Source organism: Aspergillus pseudoviridinutans, assembly GCF_018340605.1.
Source record: "Aspergillus pseudoviridinutans IFM 55266 DNA, scaffold_6, whole genome shotgun sequence".
NCBI classification, from domain to species: Eukaryota; Fungi; Ascomycota; class Eurotiomycetes; order Eurotiales; family Aspergillaceae; genus Aspergillus; species Aspergillus pseudoviridinutans.
The window spans coordinates 1,223,754-1,242,377 of record NW_025091286.1 but is presented as its reverse complement, the minus strand read 5'-3'; the positions used below and the strand labels follow the sequence as shown (position 1 = coordinate 1,242,377).

The 18,624-nt window shown below is 51.0% G+C and overlaps 7 protein-coding genes across 7 annotated transcripts; 4 read left to right on the top strand and 3 right to left on the bottom strand.

The window, feature by feature from the left end:
• Positions 1-25: 25 nt before the first annotated feature.
• On the bottom strand, positions 26-1,269 carry Asppvi_008859 (SDR family oxidoreductase; the record flags this gene model as incomplete). Its single annotated transcript, XM_043304724.1, has 2 exons — positions 26-994; positions 1,072-1,269. The coding sequence occupies 2 exons, from the start codon at positions 1,267-1,269 to the stop codon at positions 26-28; spliced, it is 1,167 nt and encodes a 388-aa protein (XP_043160659.1).
• Positions 1,270-1,575: 306 nt separating this feature from the next.
• On the bottom strand, positions 1,576-3,495 carry Asppvi_008858 (Sec1 family protein; the record flags this gene model as incomplete). Its single annotated transcript, XM_043304723.1, has 3 exons — positions 1,576-2,214; positions 2,277-3,302; positions 3,373-3,495. The coding sequence occupies 3 exons, from the start codon at positions 3,493-3,495 to the stop codon at positions 1,576-1,578; spliced, it is 1,788 nt and encodes a 595-aa protein (XP_043160658.1).
• Positions 3,496-3,933: 438 nt separating this feature from the next.
• Asppvi_008857 (lysophospholipid acyltransferase) lies at positions 3,934-5,833 on the top strand (the record flags this gene model as incomplete). The annotated part of the gene is made up of 4 exons (XM_043304722.1): positions 3,934-3,955; positions 4,053-4,097; positions 4,172-5,290; positions 5,352-5,833. The coding sequence occupies 4 exons, from the start codon at positions 3,934-3,936 to the stop codon at positions 5,831-5,833; spliced, it is 1,668 nt and encodes a 555-aa protein (XP_043160657.1).
• Positions 5,834-6,817: 984 nt separating this feature from the next.
• Asppvi_008856 (putative serine-rich protein) lies at positions 6,818-9,042 on the bottom strand (the record flags this gene model as incomplete). The annotated part of the gene is made up of 3 exons (XM_043304721.1): positions 6,818-6,856; positions 6,912-7,105; positions 7,167-9,042. 3 exons carry the CDS (start codon positions 9,040-9,042, stop codon positions 6,818-6,820), a joined length of 2,109 nt encoding a protein of 702 aa, XP_043160656.1.
• Positions 9,043-11,637: 2,595 nt separating this feature from the next.
• Positions 11,638-12,931, top strand: Asppvi_008855 (CAAX prenyl protease RCE1; the record flags this gene model as incomplete). Its single annotated transcript, XM_043304720.1, has 4 exons — positions 11,638-11,692; positions 11,746-11,786; positions 11,957-12,337; positions 12,395-12,931. 4 exons carry the CDS (start codon positions 11,638-11,640, stop codon positions 12,929-12,931), a joined length of 1,014 nt encoding a protein of 337 aa, XP_043160655.1.
• Positions 12,932-13,402: 471 nt separating this feature from the next.
• Positions 13,403-14,528, top strand: Asppvi_008854 (sucrase/ferredoxin-like domain-containing protein; the record flags this gene model as incomplete). The annotated part of the gene is made up of 2 exons (XM_043304719.1): positions 13,403-13,786; positions 13,845-14,528. The coding sequence occupies 2 exons, from the start codon at positions 13,403-13,405 to the stop codon at positions 14,526-14,528; spliced, it is 1,068 nt and encodes a 355-aa protein (XP_043160654.1).
• A 379-nt stretch (positions 14,529-14,907) lies between these two features.
• On the top strand, positions 14,908-18,002 carry Asppvi_008853 (leucine--tRNA ligase NAM2; the record flags this gene model as incomplete). The annotated part of the gene is made up of 3 exons (XM_043304718.1): positions 14,908-15,420; positions 15,488-15,628; positions 15,681-18,002. The coding sequence occupies 3 exons, from the start codon at positions 14,908-14,910 to the stop codon at positions 18,000-18,002; spliced, it is 2,976 nt and encodes a 991-aa protein (XP_043160653.1).
• Between the last annotated feature and the right edge of the window lie 622 nt (positions 18,003-18,624).

Sequence of the window (18,624 nt, the reverse complement as noted above, 5' to 3'; positions counted from 1 at the left end):
GCAAAGGGCAAAAGCCAAGCTCGTCTCAGGTAGCCGTTTCTCGATCCTGTTTTTCCCTGCTCTCCGTTGATGGCTTGTCTTTCCCAGTAGAGGAGCCCAGTTGATCGCCCACCGGGAAGCTGAGATACTTCCAATCCTCGATCTCCTCGATGATGCACTTGAGTCTGTCGCGGATGCTCTCGACCGCATAGGTTCCCAGGATCAATCTCAGTGGAGGATAGGAGCAATGACCCAGTTGCCAAACTAGATGGGCCGCCTTGACCGCACTGGCTGGCTGCTTATCACCCAGCCACATCAGCATGCGCTTTGCGTGCGCCGCAGGTGCTGTGGGCGTATTATACGGCTCGCTGGGCTGCTTGACAAAGAAGTGGCCGTATAGCGGCAGCGGCGACGCGAGGTTGTGCTCGTTACTGGCCATGGCAGCGGTGTGAGAAACAAGGTCCCCCACGTCGTCGCGGCGCATATGGCCCGGCTCCACGAGCGTCCCCTTGATATTGAAACTGTCCACCTCGTAGAGCATGCTCTCCATCAGGCCCTCCACCGCGTACTTTGACGCACAGTACGGGCCCAGCCCCGGCACGCCCAGCGCGCCCGACGTCGAGCTGAAGATCAGATACCGGCCGGACCGACGCTCGCGGAAATGCGGCAGCGACAGCTGGATCATGTTCAGGGTGCCGGTGAAATTCGTCTCGAACTGGTCGCGGATCTCGTACTCGTCCTGGTCCTCGCAGGCGCCGATCACGCCGTACCCGGCGCAATTGGCGACAATGTCGATGCGCCCGAAGCGCTCGATGGTCCGATCGATGACTCTCTTGACCGTTTCGCGCGCGCGAACGTCGCATAGGAGACCCAGGCAATTTTCATGTTCCTCTTCCAGCTTCTTCATTGATTCGGGGCTATTCTCGAATGTGCGTCCGACGGCTGCGACGAGGTCATTGCGGCTTAAGGCGGTCTTGACGAGTGAACGGCCCATGTGGCCTGTGGCGCCGAAGATCTACCAGCCCAGCATATCTGTTAGTCCAGTACAATGCCAATATAACAAAATAGTCGTGGAGGATCCATTTCTCGTACCAGCCATACGAGCTGCTTAGGCGGGTTCTGCGGCCCCGGGGGATCGGTTGTAGAAGGGAGCTGGAGTTTCGGTTCTCGGGCGGCGGATACAGAAGGCGACAAAGCATTGACGGGCTTGGGTGGTGAAGGATGAATATCCATCGAGGAGTAATACTGTTGCTCCGGGATGTGGGAGCCAGGGGAATATGTCCACGACATGGCTGCTAGGTGCTGATTGTAGGGTGGGGTGCTAGTAGCGATGACGGAGGTCGATGGAGTCTCCACAGGGAAAATCTGGGGTTGACATCTCTACGCCCTCTACACAGGCATAACGGCCAGCTTATTTCCGCGAGTAGAAGAATTTGACTGTTACTTATTCATGCTCTCTTGTTCTATTCATGAACTGTTAAATTAATGGCATCGTCAGGGATATAATAACTATTTACTTTGACAAAGTAATGCCGCCATTGACCATACGCCAGCGCCCAATGACGTACTGCAAGACACAGACAATGCAATATGCATCTATCGTCCGATCTCTCTTCGAAGCCGCCCAGCGGCCGTGGAAGGGCCAGGCTCAGGCCACCCGCTCACAGCATCGTCAACTTCTTCCAAGAAGGAAGTACTGTTGTGGATGGCCGTGCCTCCCAATACCACACGCACTCCAGGTGAGCTGGCGTTGACTTGGGCCACCATCTTGGCCTCTTCGTAGGTTGCACCGCCGACCATAAAGACAATGATGTCCTGTGGCTTCTCCCGAATGTGGCCACTGCCTTCGAGGAAGGGGTACTGTAACTCTTTCAATCTGCCTTTGATCAGATTTTGTAGTGTCACTTCAAGTCGCGGTGAGTGCTGTGTGTATACATTCTCGACACCTTTGAGCCCCTTGAAGCGGTCCCGAGCCCCGGAGAATAACGAAGCTGACTCGAAAAGATCCGAGAAGCCGCCCGCAACAGGGGGCGCCTGGAGAGAATGATGATAGGCAAGAAGCTTCGGTATGATATTGACCTTGTAGGAGGGAACATCCCCTGCTGTGACCAAGAGGTCAAGCAAAACTGGAAGGGCATTGGAAGGCTGCTTTTCGTATCGGAGGGCATATAGGGCTACCAAGCGGATCTTGTTCTCCGCCGGTACCGTGGGTAGCTGAATGATTCTTTGTAGTGTCTACAAAGTGATCCAATGAGTATTGACTGTGCTAGGTTTGAAAGTTTCACACCTCGACATACCTTGAGGTCATTCGCGTGATTGTCATTGCAGGCCAAACTCTGCTCCAACTCACTGACGTCGAGCAGGTTATCCTCCCCAACGCGTCGGCTGAGCTCGCCGACCAGCGTGACGTGCTTGCTCACATTACCGGAGAGTTTGCGAAACTCAGGGTAATCTTCCACGAAGCGCTTCATGTCTGCGATGGACTCGATGTTCATGGTGTTTTGAGTCTTTGTCTGATACTGCTCAACATACTCCTTGATGTTCTGACCCAGGTCGCCAAAATTCTGATACATGTTCTTCTTAAAGAACGGATCTTGATCCTGCGAAAGGACGATTTCCCGAAGCTCGGGCCGAATGTCAGGCACATCCCGCAGGGCTACTCTTCCGTTGGTGATTCCCAGTAACTCGTGAACCATCGCCTGGTATGTCCACTGCGTCAACAAAGGCGTGATGGGGTCGTCTCTCCGGTCGAGAATAAGCAGAATAGGAGGCGTGTCAGTCTTCCTGAAATTGAACAACTGCTCCTCCTGAGTCACTTGGTAGCGGACCTCTGTAGCTAATTTCTTAGCCAACAAGCTGTTCTTCTCGTAGCGGATCAGAGGGTTTTTCTTGAGAGCCAGCAACAGGGCAATCACTCCTTCCGTCGCTCTTTGCAAAGCGTCTGCATTCCACAGGTCCGGCGAGTGGCTCCACAATCGCTGGTTAGGAAACCCGAGGTTCAGGGAGCACAGGTCGGGGTTGATGACAAGGAAGTCGGCAAAGTGCTCCTGGACCACACGCACCACTTCATGCCCATCTGCTTCCGCCAGTCGTTCCAAGGAAGACTTGCGAATAATATTGCTCAGATAAATATGATACTCTCCGTACTTGGGTTCACGAAGCTCGTCGATGAGGAATTGGATGGAAGTCGGGGACGGGCGCACGAAGCACAGACATCGCAGATGTCGCATCTTTTCGCGGGCGGCGTTGTCCAAGCGATCGATCAGGTATACTTCATGACTCAAAAGGGCTGATTGTGTGATAGCCGTCGATACAATGGGCATCTGTGCATCATAAGAGTCAGCCTCCAAAATTGAGCTATCACCGCACTCGGCAGTAGAACGCAGATCCCACTGTCTCACTGTCGAGAAGCAAGATCTTCATCTTGGTTGACGATGAAGATCCCGTAGCCGATGCTGTATCTCCAGTGGTGACCATCTTGGAGATGTACCCGGCTACTGCAGCAACGACGTCCATGATTGTGGCGATGGTGCAGCCCAAGAGGGCGCGTTGGCTAGGTGGGGTGTTTTAAACGTTTTGATGAAAGGACGGATACAGGAGCTTAGTAGAACAGTTAAGGTAGAAAAGCGGATAGTTGAATCAATAATTAGTAAAGTACCTCTGTGACAGACGTAAATCGTAGGAGTAGACAGGGTGGATTGGATGCGTCATAAGACAGAGACAGACCACAAGGGGTTGATGGAATCAAGTCCAGCCAAGCCATGTGAAGCTCTCCACTCGTGATGATTTCATGCCATGTGCTTCTCTCTTCTTTTCTATCTATAAACTGATCAACGTATCCTTTTCGCATCCATGTCGCCCTAGATCGCTCCTCCACCTAGTTACGGATCTTCTCCGTACTTTTCTTTCGTTTTGCTTCCTCTAAAGACCTTTTCATGAAGGGCAGCTCCAATAATGTTACCCTACGTCGATACCAGTATGTGGAAAAGCTCCCCACCGCCAGATCCCAACAACTCACATTGCACCCCAAATCCCTTACAAAAGCAGATACTGATGATGACGACCATGTATAGTATTCGGCTATCCTGCAAGGCTCACAGGAGCTTCAGTGGACGAGCGTAAGTTAACTCCTAAGCTTCTTTCAACAGAGCTCTGTTGTTAATAAATTATTTTTCCCCCTTCGGAACTACAGTCAAACTTATTGCATCATTCCTGCTCTCGTACCCTTTGGCCGGTCTGCTTAAGAGAATTCCCGACGCTCAGCCCTGGAAGAAAAATGCCTTCATTATCGTCGTTTCCTTGTTCTACATGGTCGGTTTATTCGATCTGTGGGATGGTTTGCGCACTCTGCTCTACAGCGCTGCGGGCACTTATGCCATCGCATACTACATAGACGGCTCGCTGATGCCATGGATCGGCTTTATCTTTTTGATGGGCCATATGTCCATCAGCCACATTTACCGGCAGATGATTGACGACCCCCAAGCGATTGATATCACTGGCGCACAGATGGTGCTCGTCATGAAACTTTCCTCCTTCTGCTGGAACATTCACGATGGCCGTTTACCGCAAGACAAGCTGTCAGACCCGCAAAAGTACGCTGCTATTGCACATTTCCCGAGCATCCTAGACTACGCGGGATATGTCTTGTTCTTTCCATCCTTATTTGGGGGTCCGTCTTTCGAATATGTGGACTATCGGCGATGGCTTGATACGACGCTTTTCGAGGTGCCCCCGGGAACTGATCCGTCCAAAGTGCCTCCGACCCGGAAGAAGCGCAAGATTCCCCGCAGCGGTACGCCTGCCACCAAGAAGGCTTTGATGGGCCTGGGGTGGGTCTTTGTATTCTTGCAATTGAGCTCTCTCTACAATAAGGAGACGGTGCTTGGAGAATCCTTCATGAGCTATTCTTTCCTTCGACGAGTTTGGATTCTCCATATGCTCGGATTCACCACACGAACGAAATATTACGGTGTATGGTCTCTGGCCGAAGGTGCCTGCATTCTATCTGGACTCGGATACAATGGCTTTGATCCTAAGACAGGCAAGGTCTTCTGGAACCGCTTGGAGAACATTGACCCCTGGAGCCTTGAGACGGCCCAAAACTCATATGGATACTTGGGGAGCTGGAACAAGAACACGAACCACTGGCTTCGCAACTATGTTTACCTGCGCGTGACACCCAAGGGGAAGAAGCCCGGTTTCCGAGCCAGCCTGGCCACCTTCACTACCAGCGCATTTTGGCATGGATTCTACCCTGGCTACTACCTGACATTTATCCTGGGGTCTTTTGTTCAAACAGGAGCCAAAAGTAAGTATACAGCCGGCGCTTTCCCCTCTTTCTCTGGAGGTTTTCGCTTATCTCATTGCAGACTTTCGCCGTTATGTCCGTCCGTTCTTCTTGAGTCCTGATGGCGCTAAGCCTCTGCCTACCAAACGCTATTATGATATTTTCAGCTGGTTTGCTACGCAGCTCACCATGACCTTCGTCGTGATGCCGTTCATCTTCCTTTCGTTCAGCTCGTCCATCCAGGTCTGGCGGAGCGTGTATTTCTACGGCGTTGTCGGAAACATCCTATCCATCATCTTCTTCGGGAGCCCCGCAAAGGGATATCTCGTCCGATCCTTGAAGAAGCGCAACAGGCCCCACATCCCGCGTACTGTCAGCATGGAAAGTATCCAGCAACCGACCCTCGGTCTGCCGAACGACCCGGCTCGGGAATTCGACGATGCGGTCCAGGAAATCAAGGCCGAGCTTGAGGCGCGGAGAAGACACGGCAGTGTGGTCGGGATGCCAACTGGCGAGGAACTGAAGGCCGCCGTGGAAGACAAGCTTGGCCGGAAGATCTCGTGATGGCTCCTCGCTGTGGTTAGAATATGCGGCTCGGCGGCGGGACCTCTCGACTCGAGATCCCTGGCTCGATGTCATGCCGCGAATCACCGTTCGGTTTAAGTCGTCTTGGACGACACAACGATTAGACTCACTTGTGGATATTGTTGTACTAGACTTACGTTTGTTAGCTTAGCAGCGCCCTTTTTGCTTGGTGGCGTGCGTCCGGTCTGCTTTTCATCACTTCCTGGTTATACTATAATGGGAGGTCTATTCTTACGAGCAGCTGTGAGAGAGGCTTGGATATTGTATAGCCTGCCAGAGTTAATAAATATTTCACTGATTTCAAACTCTTAGCATTATGCGTGCAAGCCAGATCATGTTGCTACAGATTTGATCTTCATACTGCTCGAGCCGAAGGTCGTCTGAAGTGTTTCCATTGGTCATGATCCTAAAAGATAAATATAGGTCAGGCTCCAGGATGCAACGCTATGTACATGAGTACAGTACATGAATCTCGAAAATACAAGATGCAATAATATATAGGTCCAAAGAAATGGCATATATCCGTAACCGGTTCGTAAATCCTAATTATTCCATCGCCAGGTGCGCCAAAACCCTGGCCCACTGATTCGCAGTGGGCGCATTGAAACACACCGTTAACCGAGCGGCAAATTAGGCAGAATCAGAAAGAAAAGTGAAATGCAAGAAGTCTAAACAAAAGCATTATATGCATCGTGACGTGTCGTACAGTCGTATCAAGTTGAGTTTTTTGGTTTCGGATGAAGGCGAACCAAGCAACCAGTACCGGGAGCGGAAGATGAAGGAGGTCAAATGAGGGTGGCGGAATGGAGAGAATCAACTCCTGGATACCGAATTATGAAATGGTCATCGATCCAATCGACAAGGTGCAGGATATCAGGCGTAGTCTGGGGAAATGATAGGTCGACCGCCAGGGTGAGGGGATACTGGACAGGCCGAATTTGAAGCGCATCGAGAAGTTACATCTTAGAAGCCCACTGTACTGCCGACGACAGCCAGCGTTATCTGGAGGGCTAGTTAGTCGCGGGTCACAAAGAGATATCCTGCTTCATAGACTTACAACAATGGCGATAATCACCAACCCTAAAGGAGTCATCCACCGATTGAGATTCCTCCACCATCGAGCATTCTCGTAGCGCCTTCGCCCAAGCTCATGGAGTCGCATCTTGAGGGCCATCTCCAGTTCGGGTCCGTTCTCGTCCAGCACTGCGTCTGGCTTCTCCGGCAATGGGAGGAATGCGGCGATGAACCAGGCTAAAGCGCGTCGTTGTGAGCATTTTGCACGATGGACGTTCAGGGCAACAAGTGAACTTACCAAGTGGAAAAACGAACCCCAGGCAAAAGGACCATACTTGCATGTTCCTTCGTCCCAATAAGGGCTCTGTCCGAGAATCCATCGAAGGCGCGGTCCATGGCTTGCCTTTTTGCCCAACAGCCCGCTTGTCGGGATACAAGTGCGGCGACCAACTGTGTCGTAGGCGGTTGTTAGCGGTGGCTGATAGCTCGTCGGTCTCTGGGCCTTTGACCCAATGGCTCCGAGGATCGCGGGGATCAGGCGGGGCCATCCAACGCACGCTCCCCGTTGTTTCATTTGTTGGAGCTCTCGATCGGCCTGAAGCTGTTGGAATATACCGTAGAGCTTGCGAGTTGGACGTAGCAGGGCGGGCAGTCGGCGGGCGGCTCCCATCAATTACCGACAGCGCAGAGTTCACGGTCTGTCCATCCAGACCATAGTACATCTTGGCCCAAGTCGGGAGCATGTTGTAGACAAAGCTTGAGCTAGTCCCCGGTCGCTTATTGCTGTTGCTGCGCAAGCTACTTTTCCTCGACTCCGAAGAAAGACTGCTTGGAACAGCTGGATTGGTGGGGCGAGCTGGTAGATTTGACAGATGGTCCAGACGCTCATCTCTATCTGAGTCACTTACCAACCACAACGAGGATGACCCAGGTCTCTGGCGGACGAGTGCAGCCGAGGGCCTGGACGGCTCAGCAGCCGAAATTTCGCTAGGCTCATCGGCCCCAGAAGCAAAGCTGGAGTCCAGCTCGGCGGACCACCTAGACGTGACGGTTGACAAATGGGACTTGAAGCGGTCAGATGATTGGTCGGGGGTGAGTTCTTGGAGATTGCGATCGGACGAGCTGGTAGATTGTGAAGTATCCACCCATGAGCCTGATGATGAGGGAGCCAGGACTGTGGGATATTGGATAAACACGCCACTATCCACAATAGCCTGGATGACCGAGGGTGGCCCGCTGCGAGACGATGAAGTGAGGGAGCGGGAATGGCTGCGGCCGCGACCTCGGGTGGAGTTGGAGTTTGATCGCACTGATGGATGGTATGGAGGAGTAGAACGGAAAGATTGTGAACGAGAACTCTGCTCCTCGGAAGATCCGTGAGTCCACGGAGCGGCGCCAATATGTCTGATCACAGTCCCCATAGAGTTCAAGGATGTCAGTGAGTTAGAACGTGTGGCGGAATCCGGGTTCGAGGAAGCACCAATCCGGACAAAGTTCAAGCTGGAGTTGTCGAGGGCAACAAAGCTAGGACTCGACGGTGGTCCAATGGTCACAACGTTGGGGCTCGATCCGCTCGAGGACGCATGCTGAGCACCTGACGGTTGGCGAGACGGTCCTGGAGTTTCTGACACGACGGGTTTAATGCTGGGAGCTGCTGCAGGGATCACCATCATGTCCTCGTCAGAATACCCTGCATCTGAACCCCCAACGGACCTATCATAGGCCGATTTCTCTCCCGGAAGAATTGGCTCAGGAAGAGACGAATTGCTGGATTTAGGGTCATCTTCCCACACCTGTGACGGGGTGTTTCCGGGATCAATCGTGGATGATATATCCCACGGATCACCGACAGACTGCTCGAGCAAACTACTATCAGCGGCTCGGCTGGCGTTAGATGACAACGTAGCGGTTGACTGATCATGCGCCTCGCCGGCGTGAAACTCCGGGTAATGAACATATTCTTGTCCTTTGCCAGGTCGTGGTAACAGGATGTGCTCCGGTTTGGTCGGAAACGGAGTGGCTGAGTAAACATCGTGCGCTTCCTGTTCGTGGTCTTTGTCGCCGACGATCCGCAAGGAGGGCGCCGGAGACGTCTCGTTCGTTTGAGATGCACTGCGCTCATGGAGAGCTCTCCGTCGAGGAGAAGTATTTGTTGAGGGTCCAGTTGAGCGCATGTTGTTTGTGTTGATTATTTCATATTATCAGCAGACACCGGCAGAATATTAATTAATTAGTCAAAAGTAACGATAGCGAAATGAGTGTGGAGAACAGAAGGTAATTAAGCCGACCATGCGGTTCACCGAGGCAAAGTCGAGATCGAAAGAATGGAAAATTGGTAGTACACGATACTGCTGATCGGGTTTGACTGGGTTGGTTTGTCGGTCCGATGGGTAACAATTGCTGAAGCTGGAGAGGTATGTAGGTATGCTGCTGCTGTTGTGTTGTTGTTGCTGCTGTTGTTTGTTGTGGTCTATAGCGCTGTTATGCAATAAGGAATGCTTTGATATAACCAAAACCCAATGCAGAATATAAGTCCAGTTCAATGCCAAGGCGACGAAAAGAGCGTATTTGTGACGACAAAAAGATTCCCGTCAACAGTTGGAATAAAAGAGTCAAGCCAGACCGGTGGAGCGAAAGTAAGTTGAAGAATTGAAGGTGCAAAGAGCGTTTGAACTGGAGAGATCGAGAAGCAACACTCAACGGAGTGTCTCTAAAAGAGTGACAGAAAGCACAACGACTGGAAAACAATGAACCGCAACCTGAAACACGGAAAACCCATCAAAATAAGTAAGGCATGCAAGGCACGAGCAGCACTAAGTGGGCAATGTCATTTATATGGAATCTCGTTGCTCCGCTGGCGGTGAAAAGCCCAGCGTTAGCGGGCTGTTTAGCCGCAGCCCGTAAGCCAATTCTGACCTGTGGAGACGCTGGAGGGGGCTGTGGCAGCCAAGCGGGCAGATTACGGACGTAAACTGACCTTTCGTTTGTTGCCTTTTCCTGCCAGGGGTATGCAGCTGCACGCTTTAAAGCAGTGCTCTGAAACCATCCAATTGGTTGGTGGAAATGAAAAGAAAAGCGAAGCAGGGATGATCTTTGTAACAGCTTACCTTTTTGGATCGAGATAGTTGTTATGTCTGTCCTCTGTGGGAAAGTACGCGGAGTTGGTACGGAGTACTTCATAGTACTAGTCGTAATGTCGTCTAGGGGTGATAATAACGGCCTGGATCCTGAGGTCCGCACAAATTTCCCCATGGGTAGAAGAGTCCGAAGCAGTTCACGGCTAGTTCGTCTCAGGGTAATCAGCTTGTACCAAGATAGTGGTATCGGATCATCGGAATCTAATAATAATCCTCATCGTCATGATCTTCCGATGGTAAAATTATCAGGGAACAGGCACACAAATCATTGTTTCACTCAGTGGAAATTAGACGATTTGAGACTCATTTCGCTCGGTGATGATCACTATTCGGTGGTTGAGTCGGACACGGACCATGAGTGCGACGATAGGGGTCGGTTAAGGGGAGCAGTCGAGAACATTACTTTAGTAGACTGGTATTGCCGGGTTGTGGTAATCTTCGAGTATTTGCAGGTTGCAGATAGTGATCAGCTTTCACAGTCCCCCCATGGGACTACACTGTATTGGCTGCAAATATATGCAAGGTACGGAATACCACTTGCTCTAGAAAGCATGATCAAGTAGGGTATGCACTCGCGGAACATTCACCTCTAAGTCTGTGACTTCCTGTACTCGAGATACACTCGTCACGACTCAGCTTTCACCAGGGCAATACGTTGTACTCCGTAAAATTGCCGCGGCCGATCTCACTGGAAGAGTTCACGGAGTCGACCTTGACTTTCCAGTTCTCGAACCTCGAGGACTCGAGTTGACATTAGACAGATAGCCACGGAATGAACCATGGGTGGATCTAGTTGACAGCCTCCGTACTCCGTAATAATAGTTGAGCTAAAACACTTCGATTTCCTTCGTCCCCGACGATTTGAGGATCTAGATAGAAAATCAAAACTTTGATTGGCAGCGGGAATCAGCAATTCGATCATTCTCGCTATGGTAAAGTCCAATAAGGGCGCTGTTTCAGAGGACAAAGTGACAGTCTCGAAGCGACTAGTTTAGTCCCATGCAGTAAGGCTGCCAACTCACCGGTGGATCCTGTCTACAGATTTAGTGTCCTTGAGTTACCACTCTCTCTCTTTCTCGAGTGACTAAGTCAACTGCGGCCATCCAAATTCAGAACAGAAGCTGGACGAAAAGGACCAAGCATAGGACGCGGGGTTCACGAGCAGCATCCTCTCCGAGTGTCGTAGAGTCGTGTACAGAAAGTACAGAGTGTCGAGGTCTAGAAGCTGGACGGTGGGGAAGTGATCGAGCATTCCCGATTCGGTTATATTTATTGTGGGTGTCAGACAATAGTGGATGCCTCTGAAATCAGGCACAAAACTCCAGGCCTTGTTTCTTGCTTGCTTTTTTCTTTGTTGGAAGTCGATCTCATGCTTCACATCCAAACTTGCTGTAAGGCTGGCCTGGTGCATTACATTTCAGCAATTACAGTCCCAGGGTAATCAGCATCATCATCATCATCATCATCATCATAATCAGTATCGTCTTTCTATTTTCGCTAAAAGGTCGAGCTTGTGTATCTCTGATTAATCGCCAGTCTGGCTCCCTGCTGCTTGTTTACTTGCACGTGAATCTCTCCAACGCTTTTGCGGATAAGGCAAAGTCCGATACAGCTACCACTGCTTTAGGCGTTATGGCTCCTGTTGGACTTCTGGCTCGTCTTCGAACGCTTTATACTAAAAATCATGGTAATCTCTCCTCTACAGCATTTGCATGTTGGTCTCTAACTATCCCGCATCAGACGAGCCTGTCATTTCGATCCGCACGGCCGCTTTCTTTTCGGTATGTACCTCTCTGGTCCTAGCGCTTTCATTCCTAGTGTATATTTCAAGTAAATGAGCAGTGTTTTTCATTCCAGTATCAGAGGAGATTATCGGAGAACACAATAAAGACTGGAAGCTCATCATGGATTTCATACTCCATATAGAACGTGCTCCTAACTCCTACTACAGGTGCTCCTAACTTTACTCTACGTGGCACCATTCTACATATCGCCAACTACGCGCCCCTCTCAGACGCTCAGTCGAGATGCTCCCTCTGTGATTCGAGCAAGGATCAGGGCGGTGACCTGGTCTTGTTCCCTGGGCACCCTTGCGGTTCTATGGCTGATCGTAGCTAAGAACAACGCTTCAATCCCAGAGGCTGTGAGGCTCCTGGGTTGGTGGCCTATCGACCTCTGGGACATCTGTCGGGCCCTGCTTCTGACAGCTCTCCTGTTTACGGGACCTCTTTTTGAGCGTGGCATTGCTGAAGGGGAATGGAAAGACTGGCTTAAAGGAACCAAAATCTCCGAGACTCTCCATGGCTGGATTGGATGGCGGAATTACGTCGCTGTGAGTAGAACACGCGTAAACGAACTCGTGGCCACTGTGGCTTACAAAGAGATGCAGGGTCCTATTACAGAGGAGATCATGTTTCGGTCCGCCATTGTGCCTCTCCATCTCCTAGCCAAGGACACCCCCGGCCACATTGTTTTTGTGGCGCCTCTTTATTTTGGAATCGCACATGTGCACCACTTCTATGAGTTCCGCTTGACGCATCCAGATACTTCGATCTTTGCAGCATTGTTCCGATCGGTGTTCCAGTTTGGCTACACTACCATCTTTGGTTGGTATGCCACCTTCCTGTATCTTCGAACGGGATCTTTGCTGGCGGTCATTCTCGCCCACAGCTTTTGCAACTGGTGCGGACTCCCCCGCCTTTGGGGAAGGGTCGAGGCAGGTGTCCCCATCGGGCCACCCTTGGGTAAAGACAAGGAAGACTCCGATATGAAGAGCGCATACGCCGCTTATGGTAAACTGGGCCTGGGCTGGACAATTGGGTACTATGTACTCCTTGTATCAGGGGCAATTGGCTTCTATTACGCCCTATGGCCGCTAACTGACTCCCCAAATGCGCTTGCTGCGTTTACAGGAGGATCCAAGTGATCGCATGGTATCTTTAGCACTTCTCGGCCATCAGCACATACGTCAGGATATCACCTATTAGCCTTTCTTTTCCCTCCTGTTTTGATATTTCCTCCTATACATGATGTTAATGCCTTATCTCACAGCAGCATATTACGATAGCGCGAGCAAGTGGATATACTTTGAGTGATCTTGATGTGACGTTTGTATAAAGCGTGTTACGACGGCATGATAGCTTGATAATGATAATGATGAGCACATAATATGCTTCTATTTATAAGTTGGTAGGAGAATTGAAAAAGAATATTCAGTCCTTTGTTTAGTAGCCGGACTGAAGCAGAAAGGAGAAATCTCCGTTATCTCCGAGTCCGCCTTGGAAACACTTGTTGGCTTGCCTTATAATCAGGTCATTTAACCTGCCGATGTATCGGCGAAGTTCTCAAAATACCTCTGCAATTAACCCCTCGCGCATAACCTAAATAAACATACTTCATGAGGCCACGATTGACGAATTGCCGCTCACTCATAGGAGGGTGCGGCAAGACCACCACACCAGCTGGGTTCTTCTCTTTCAGTGTTTCCCGCTCGAATCCCCTCCGCGCTCCTCTGAATATACCGCCAGCTTTTCCTGTGACTCAGAAATGTCCAGAGCCCGCCTGCTCATGTCCTGCTACACCAGCTATGCCCGAAGGGCTCCTGCTCGATTTCGATCAGTCATTGAACGGAACAATGGCAGCATACACCCAGCAGGTCGTCATCTGCACTGGCCAGAGAGATTGGGCCAGTCGCATTGAGGATGATGGCAAGGGCCAAAGCTGGGGAGACCTAGTTAGAGGCTTGAAGAAGCTGATGGGCCGTGGTGGGCGCTATGCGGATGTAAGTGTACGCTTTGGGCTGGCTGTTCTACAAGCGCTGACAAAATGCGATTCGGTAGCCGTTCAATAACGTCTTGGTTTCAAACTCGTCCTTTAGTCCTTCGTCCTCCACTGCTACCGCCTCGGCCTTTCTCTTTCCCCGATTCATATATGTTCCTTCAATTTCCGTGAATGTCTCCGAGGAGCAAAATGCGCAGCCAGATCTCGCAACGTTTGTCCAAGCCTTTCTTCTCCCGGAACAGCTCAATCCTATGCAAGAGTCCCTCCCCGAGTCTAAGCGGGCGAAATTAACCCGCAAGCCTGAACTTGCATCCAATTTTCCGGATGCCATCGACATTCAGTTCTCTCCTGTTGTATTGATATGCGGTCATGGTGGTCGTGACATGCGCTGCGGAGTCATGGCACCGGTCCTTGAAAAGGAGTTCAGCCGCGTCTTACGTGCGCGGGGGTTCTCATCCGCCGGAGCGGACGGTAATCCCACTGACAGCCCTGAGCATGCCCATGTTGGACTGATCAGTCATGTCGGTGGCCACAAATATGCTGGAAATGTGATTGTGTACATTCCTCCCGGCATGAAGGCAGGTGGCTCCCCTCATCCGCTGGCCGGTAAGGGTATTTGGTATGGACGCATTGAACCAAAGCATGTCCAGGGAATTATAGATGAGACTATAATGAGTGGAAGAGTGGTACTCGATCATTTCCGGGGGGGAATTGATCGGAATGGTGATCTCCTACGAGTATAGAGTTGTCAGGATATAGATTCTTATGTCAGATCACAACACATGTATATATAGATGCTAGCTAGATCACGAATTACCCATTCGGTGCACTTCCCCAATGGAATTCTCTGGATCGAGAATATAGTCTTCCTCCCATGCGACTTGTCAACAAATACAAGCTGATTGCCTCATTTGTAAGGTATTCTGTCCCAAACCAGCTAGCTCGGCACTAATCCAGTTTGGGATTTGAAGCTGCCGGAGCCGAAAATCATCGTCGGCGTACGGAGTAGACTTTCCAGGGACTCTGGGTCATGCTTCGATATCAGCTCCATTGCCAGATACGATTTGCCTCAATGGCCGAGTGATCAATTATCCTGTACCATACGATGGTCAAACACCGAACATGCAATCCATATCCCGACTACGATTGAGCCCGACCGTCTTCATACAAGGCCGATGGAGATGCGCCGCCCACCGCCCGGTCTTAAGCAATTCCATCCGACTTGCGACAACGTCAGCGATTCCGATATCCAGGAAACTAGATCTGCCAGCGATTGATAGAAAATGGCAGGAGATATGGCGAGCGGAGGAGATGCGATCCTTGCCCAGCGGCAGCGCGAACAAAGAAAGCCGGGGCGACAAACCAAAATCGTACATCCTCTCCATGTTTCCCTACCCCTCGGGGACATTGCATATGGGCCATTTACGGGTCTACGCGATCTCAGATGTATTGGCGAGGTTTTACCGTATGCGAGGGCATGAGGTTCTCCATCCGATGGGCTGGGATGCATTCGGATTGCCGGCGGAGAATGCAGCGATCGAACGCGGGATTGACCCGGCCGAATGGACAAAGCAGAACATTGCGAAGATGAAGGAACAATTACGCAGCATATCAACGTCTTTTGACTGGGATCGGGTATGTGCCGGATATGTCTCAATTGGACTAGTTGACTCTCGTTGACCATCTCCGGCGTGGGCTCTAGGAATTGGCGACGTGCTCGCCTGAGTTCTACGAACATACCCAGCGGATATTCCTGATGTTGTATCAGAAAGGTCTTGCTTACCAGGCAGAGGCCCTCGTCAATTACGATCCGGTTGATAAGACGGTGCTTGCGAACGAGCAGGTGTGACTATTATACTTTGAGATGATGCTCTTCAAAGCTAACTTCTCTTCAGGTCGATGCCAATGGTTTCTCATGGCGCTCCGGCGCAAAGGTTGAGAAGTTGAAGCTGAAACAATGGTTCTTCCGAATCACGGATTTCAAGGAAATGTTACTGAAAGATCTGGACTCATTGACCGGGGTTTGGCCTGAGCGCGTATTGACTATGCAGCGCAACTGGCTGGGCAAGTCATACGGTGCGAAAATCAAATTCCCAGTAACTGTTGATGGGAGCGGTGATACAAGTCTCCATGTCAATGTTTTCACCACGCGCCCAGATACATTGTACGGAGTTGAATACATTGCACTCTCTTTGGACCATCCCGTTGTCCTGGAGGCTGCAGAAAAGGATGCGGCCTTGCGGAAATTCCTCGATGAAGCAGCTTCACTTCCAGCTGACTCCAAAGTTGGTTACAAGCTGTCGGGCGTGACCGCTTCAAACCCGTTGCACATCATTGACAAGGAAAGTCCTCACGTTGCGCGGAAATTGCCAATCTTCGTGGCCCCTTATGTCCTCAGTGACTATGGTGAGGGAGCCGTTATGGGAGTTCCAGGTCATGACTCTAGAGACCTGGCGTTCTTTAATGAGAACGCAAATCCCGAAGCAATTCCAGTAGTTATCGAACCGGAACACTCGCCTAACCAGAAAGACGACAGCACAAGGACTGTTTCACCTCCAAACGATATGAAAGCATTTACTCAAGAAGGTATCCTTACCTCGAGATGCTGGAAATACCAGGGCCTCCACTCCCGCGAAGCCAAGAAGCAGATTGTTACCGACCTCAAAGGAGTTGGCCATGGTGATTTCGTTGAGCAGTGGAGACTCAGGGACTGGCTGATCAGTAGGCAACGCTACTGGGGAGCTCCCATCCCCATCATTCATTGCAACAGCTGTGGCCCTGTGCCTGTGCCAGAGGACCAGCTTCCCGTCCGACTACCCAAGATTGAGGGTGACTGGCTCAAAGGGAAAAAGGGCAATCCGCTCGAGTCGTCGCAGGATTGGGTCAACACAAAATGCCCAAGTTGCAGCGGGCCTGCAAAGCGCGACACAGACACCATGGATACCTTCGTTGACTCGTCCTGGTACTATCTCCGCTTTCTGGACGCCCACAATAAGGAGCGGCCATTCTCACCTTCAGCAGCGCGCCCGGTTGATATCTACATTGGCGGCGTCGAGCACGCTATCCTGCACTTGCTGTATGCTCGATTTATCTACAAATTTCTTTCCCAGACGGAGTTGTTTCCGGAGATTGCTCGGACGGGTAACGTCTCGGGGCCTTCAGAACCGTTCAAAACAGTCCTGACCCAGGGTATGGTCCATGGAAAGACGTATACTGAACCGTCTACTGGTCGATTCCTACTCCTGTCGGAAGTTGATCTTTCCAATCCAAACAAGCCGCTCATCAGGGGCACCCAGGTCGCCCCTAACATCTCATTTGAAAAAATGTCGAAGAGCAAACACAACGGCGTGGATCCCACGTCTTGTGCGCTACAGTATGGCGCCGATGCTACTCGTGCACATGTTCTTTTTTCCGCACCTGTCAGCGAGGTACTGGAGTGGGATGACGTGAAGATCGTGGGCATTGAGCGTTGGTTCGGTCGGCTCTGGAAACTTGTGCTGGATGCCAAGCAAAGCCTGGCTTCGGCATCATTCACAGTTTCGCAGAGTGATCTGCAGAAATCTTCCGGTCCTATCTTTACGCTTCCTTCCCTATTGCAGGGTCTTGGCGATGCTGACGCTGATGGCCTTCTCCACACCCATCAGACCGTCGTATCTGTGACCAACTGCATTGAAAACAATCCGTACGGTCTGAACACCGTCATCTCCGACCTGACCAAGTTGACCAACACGTTGACATCGTCAGCCCCTACATCTCCCCAGGTTTTGTACCTTTGTGTCTCCTCACTTGTTCGCCTCCTCGCTCCCGTGGCCCCGGCCTTGGCCTCTGAATGTTGGGAGGTTCTGAATGATTCACTCATTGACGATATTGCGAGCACTGGAGCCCGTGTACCAGATATCTTCGACTGCGCGTGGCCGTCGCCCCTTTTGACCTCCGAGCAGGCGGATGTTCTGTCTGCACGCGGAGGCCAGATTGTAGCTGTTCAAATCAATGGAAAGCTACGCTTCACGGTGACTATCCCTCGAAGATTATCCCCCACAACATCTGCGGAATCCAGTGACAACTCTGGTGCAGTCAGCGATGAACAAGACTGGATTATCAGTCGGATTTTGGAAACGGACGAGGGCCGCGTCTGGTTGCGAGAGAAGAACGACTGGGAAAAGCGGAGACGAGTCGTGGTTGTCAAAGGAGGCAAATTGGTGAACATTGTCTTCTAAACTGGGCAAACTGCTGAAAAGTATGATTTATGGAGTCGCTCCGGAGGTTGCCCGGGGTGCCTATGTAGTATAGACGTTGTACATTAGAAGTATAGTAGACTCATCTCTCGAATGCCGTATCATGGAGCCAAATCTCTATTGCAAGAAATTCTGAGCTTTCCTGGCTTCTTGCAGCTTCAGTTTTCTGGTTCAGCGACAATAACCGGGATTGACAACTCGAAACAATTGCCCATCCGCCGGTGTTCCGCACTTGCGTATATCTCTTGCAGATTGGCCTGTCGGTGAGGAGCAGTGGGGAGCTGGCGGAGGCGTTCCCCTCATCATCGCGGAGCTGAGTAGCTGACTTGGTGGTCCAAATTCGGTATCCTCACTCTCAACAATTGATGCGAGTTCCTTGATTGATGGGATCTGAAGATTCGGATGAATCTTGGTAAAAGCTCGGATAAGAGCATTATAGATACTTACATCATTTGTCATTAGTGGGCCGAGCTTGACCGAGAGCCAAGATCCCAGAAGAACAGCATCGAGTCTCTGAGACCCCAACTCCAAACGTACTTTTCGGAATGATCTGGATGGGCTTGATAGATATTGTTCATCCTTTCGAGCGGCAATTTCTCGAGCC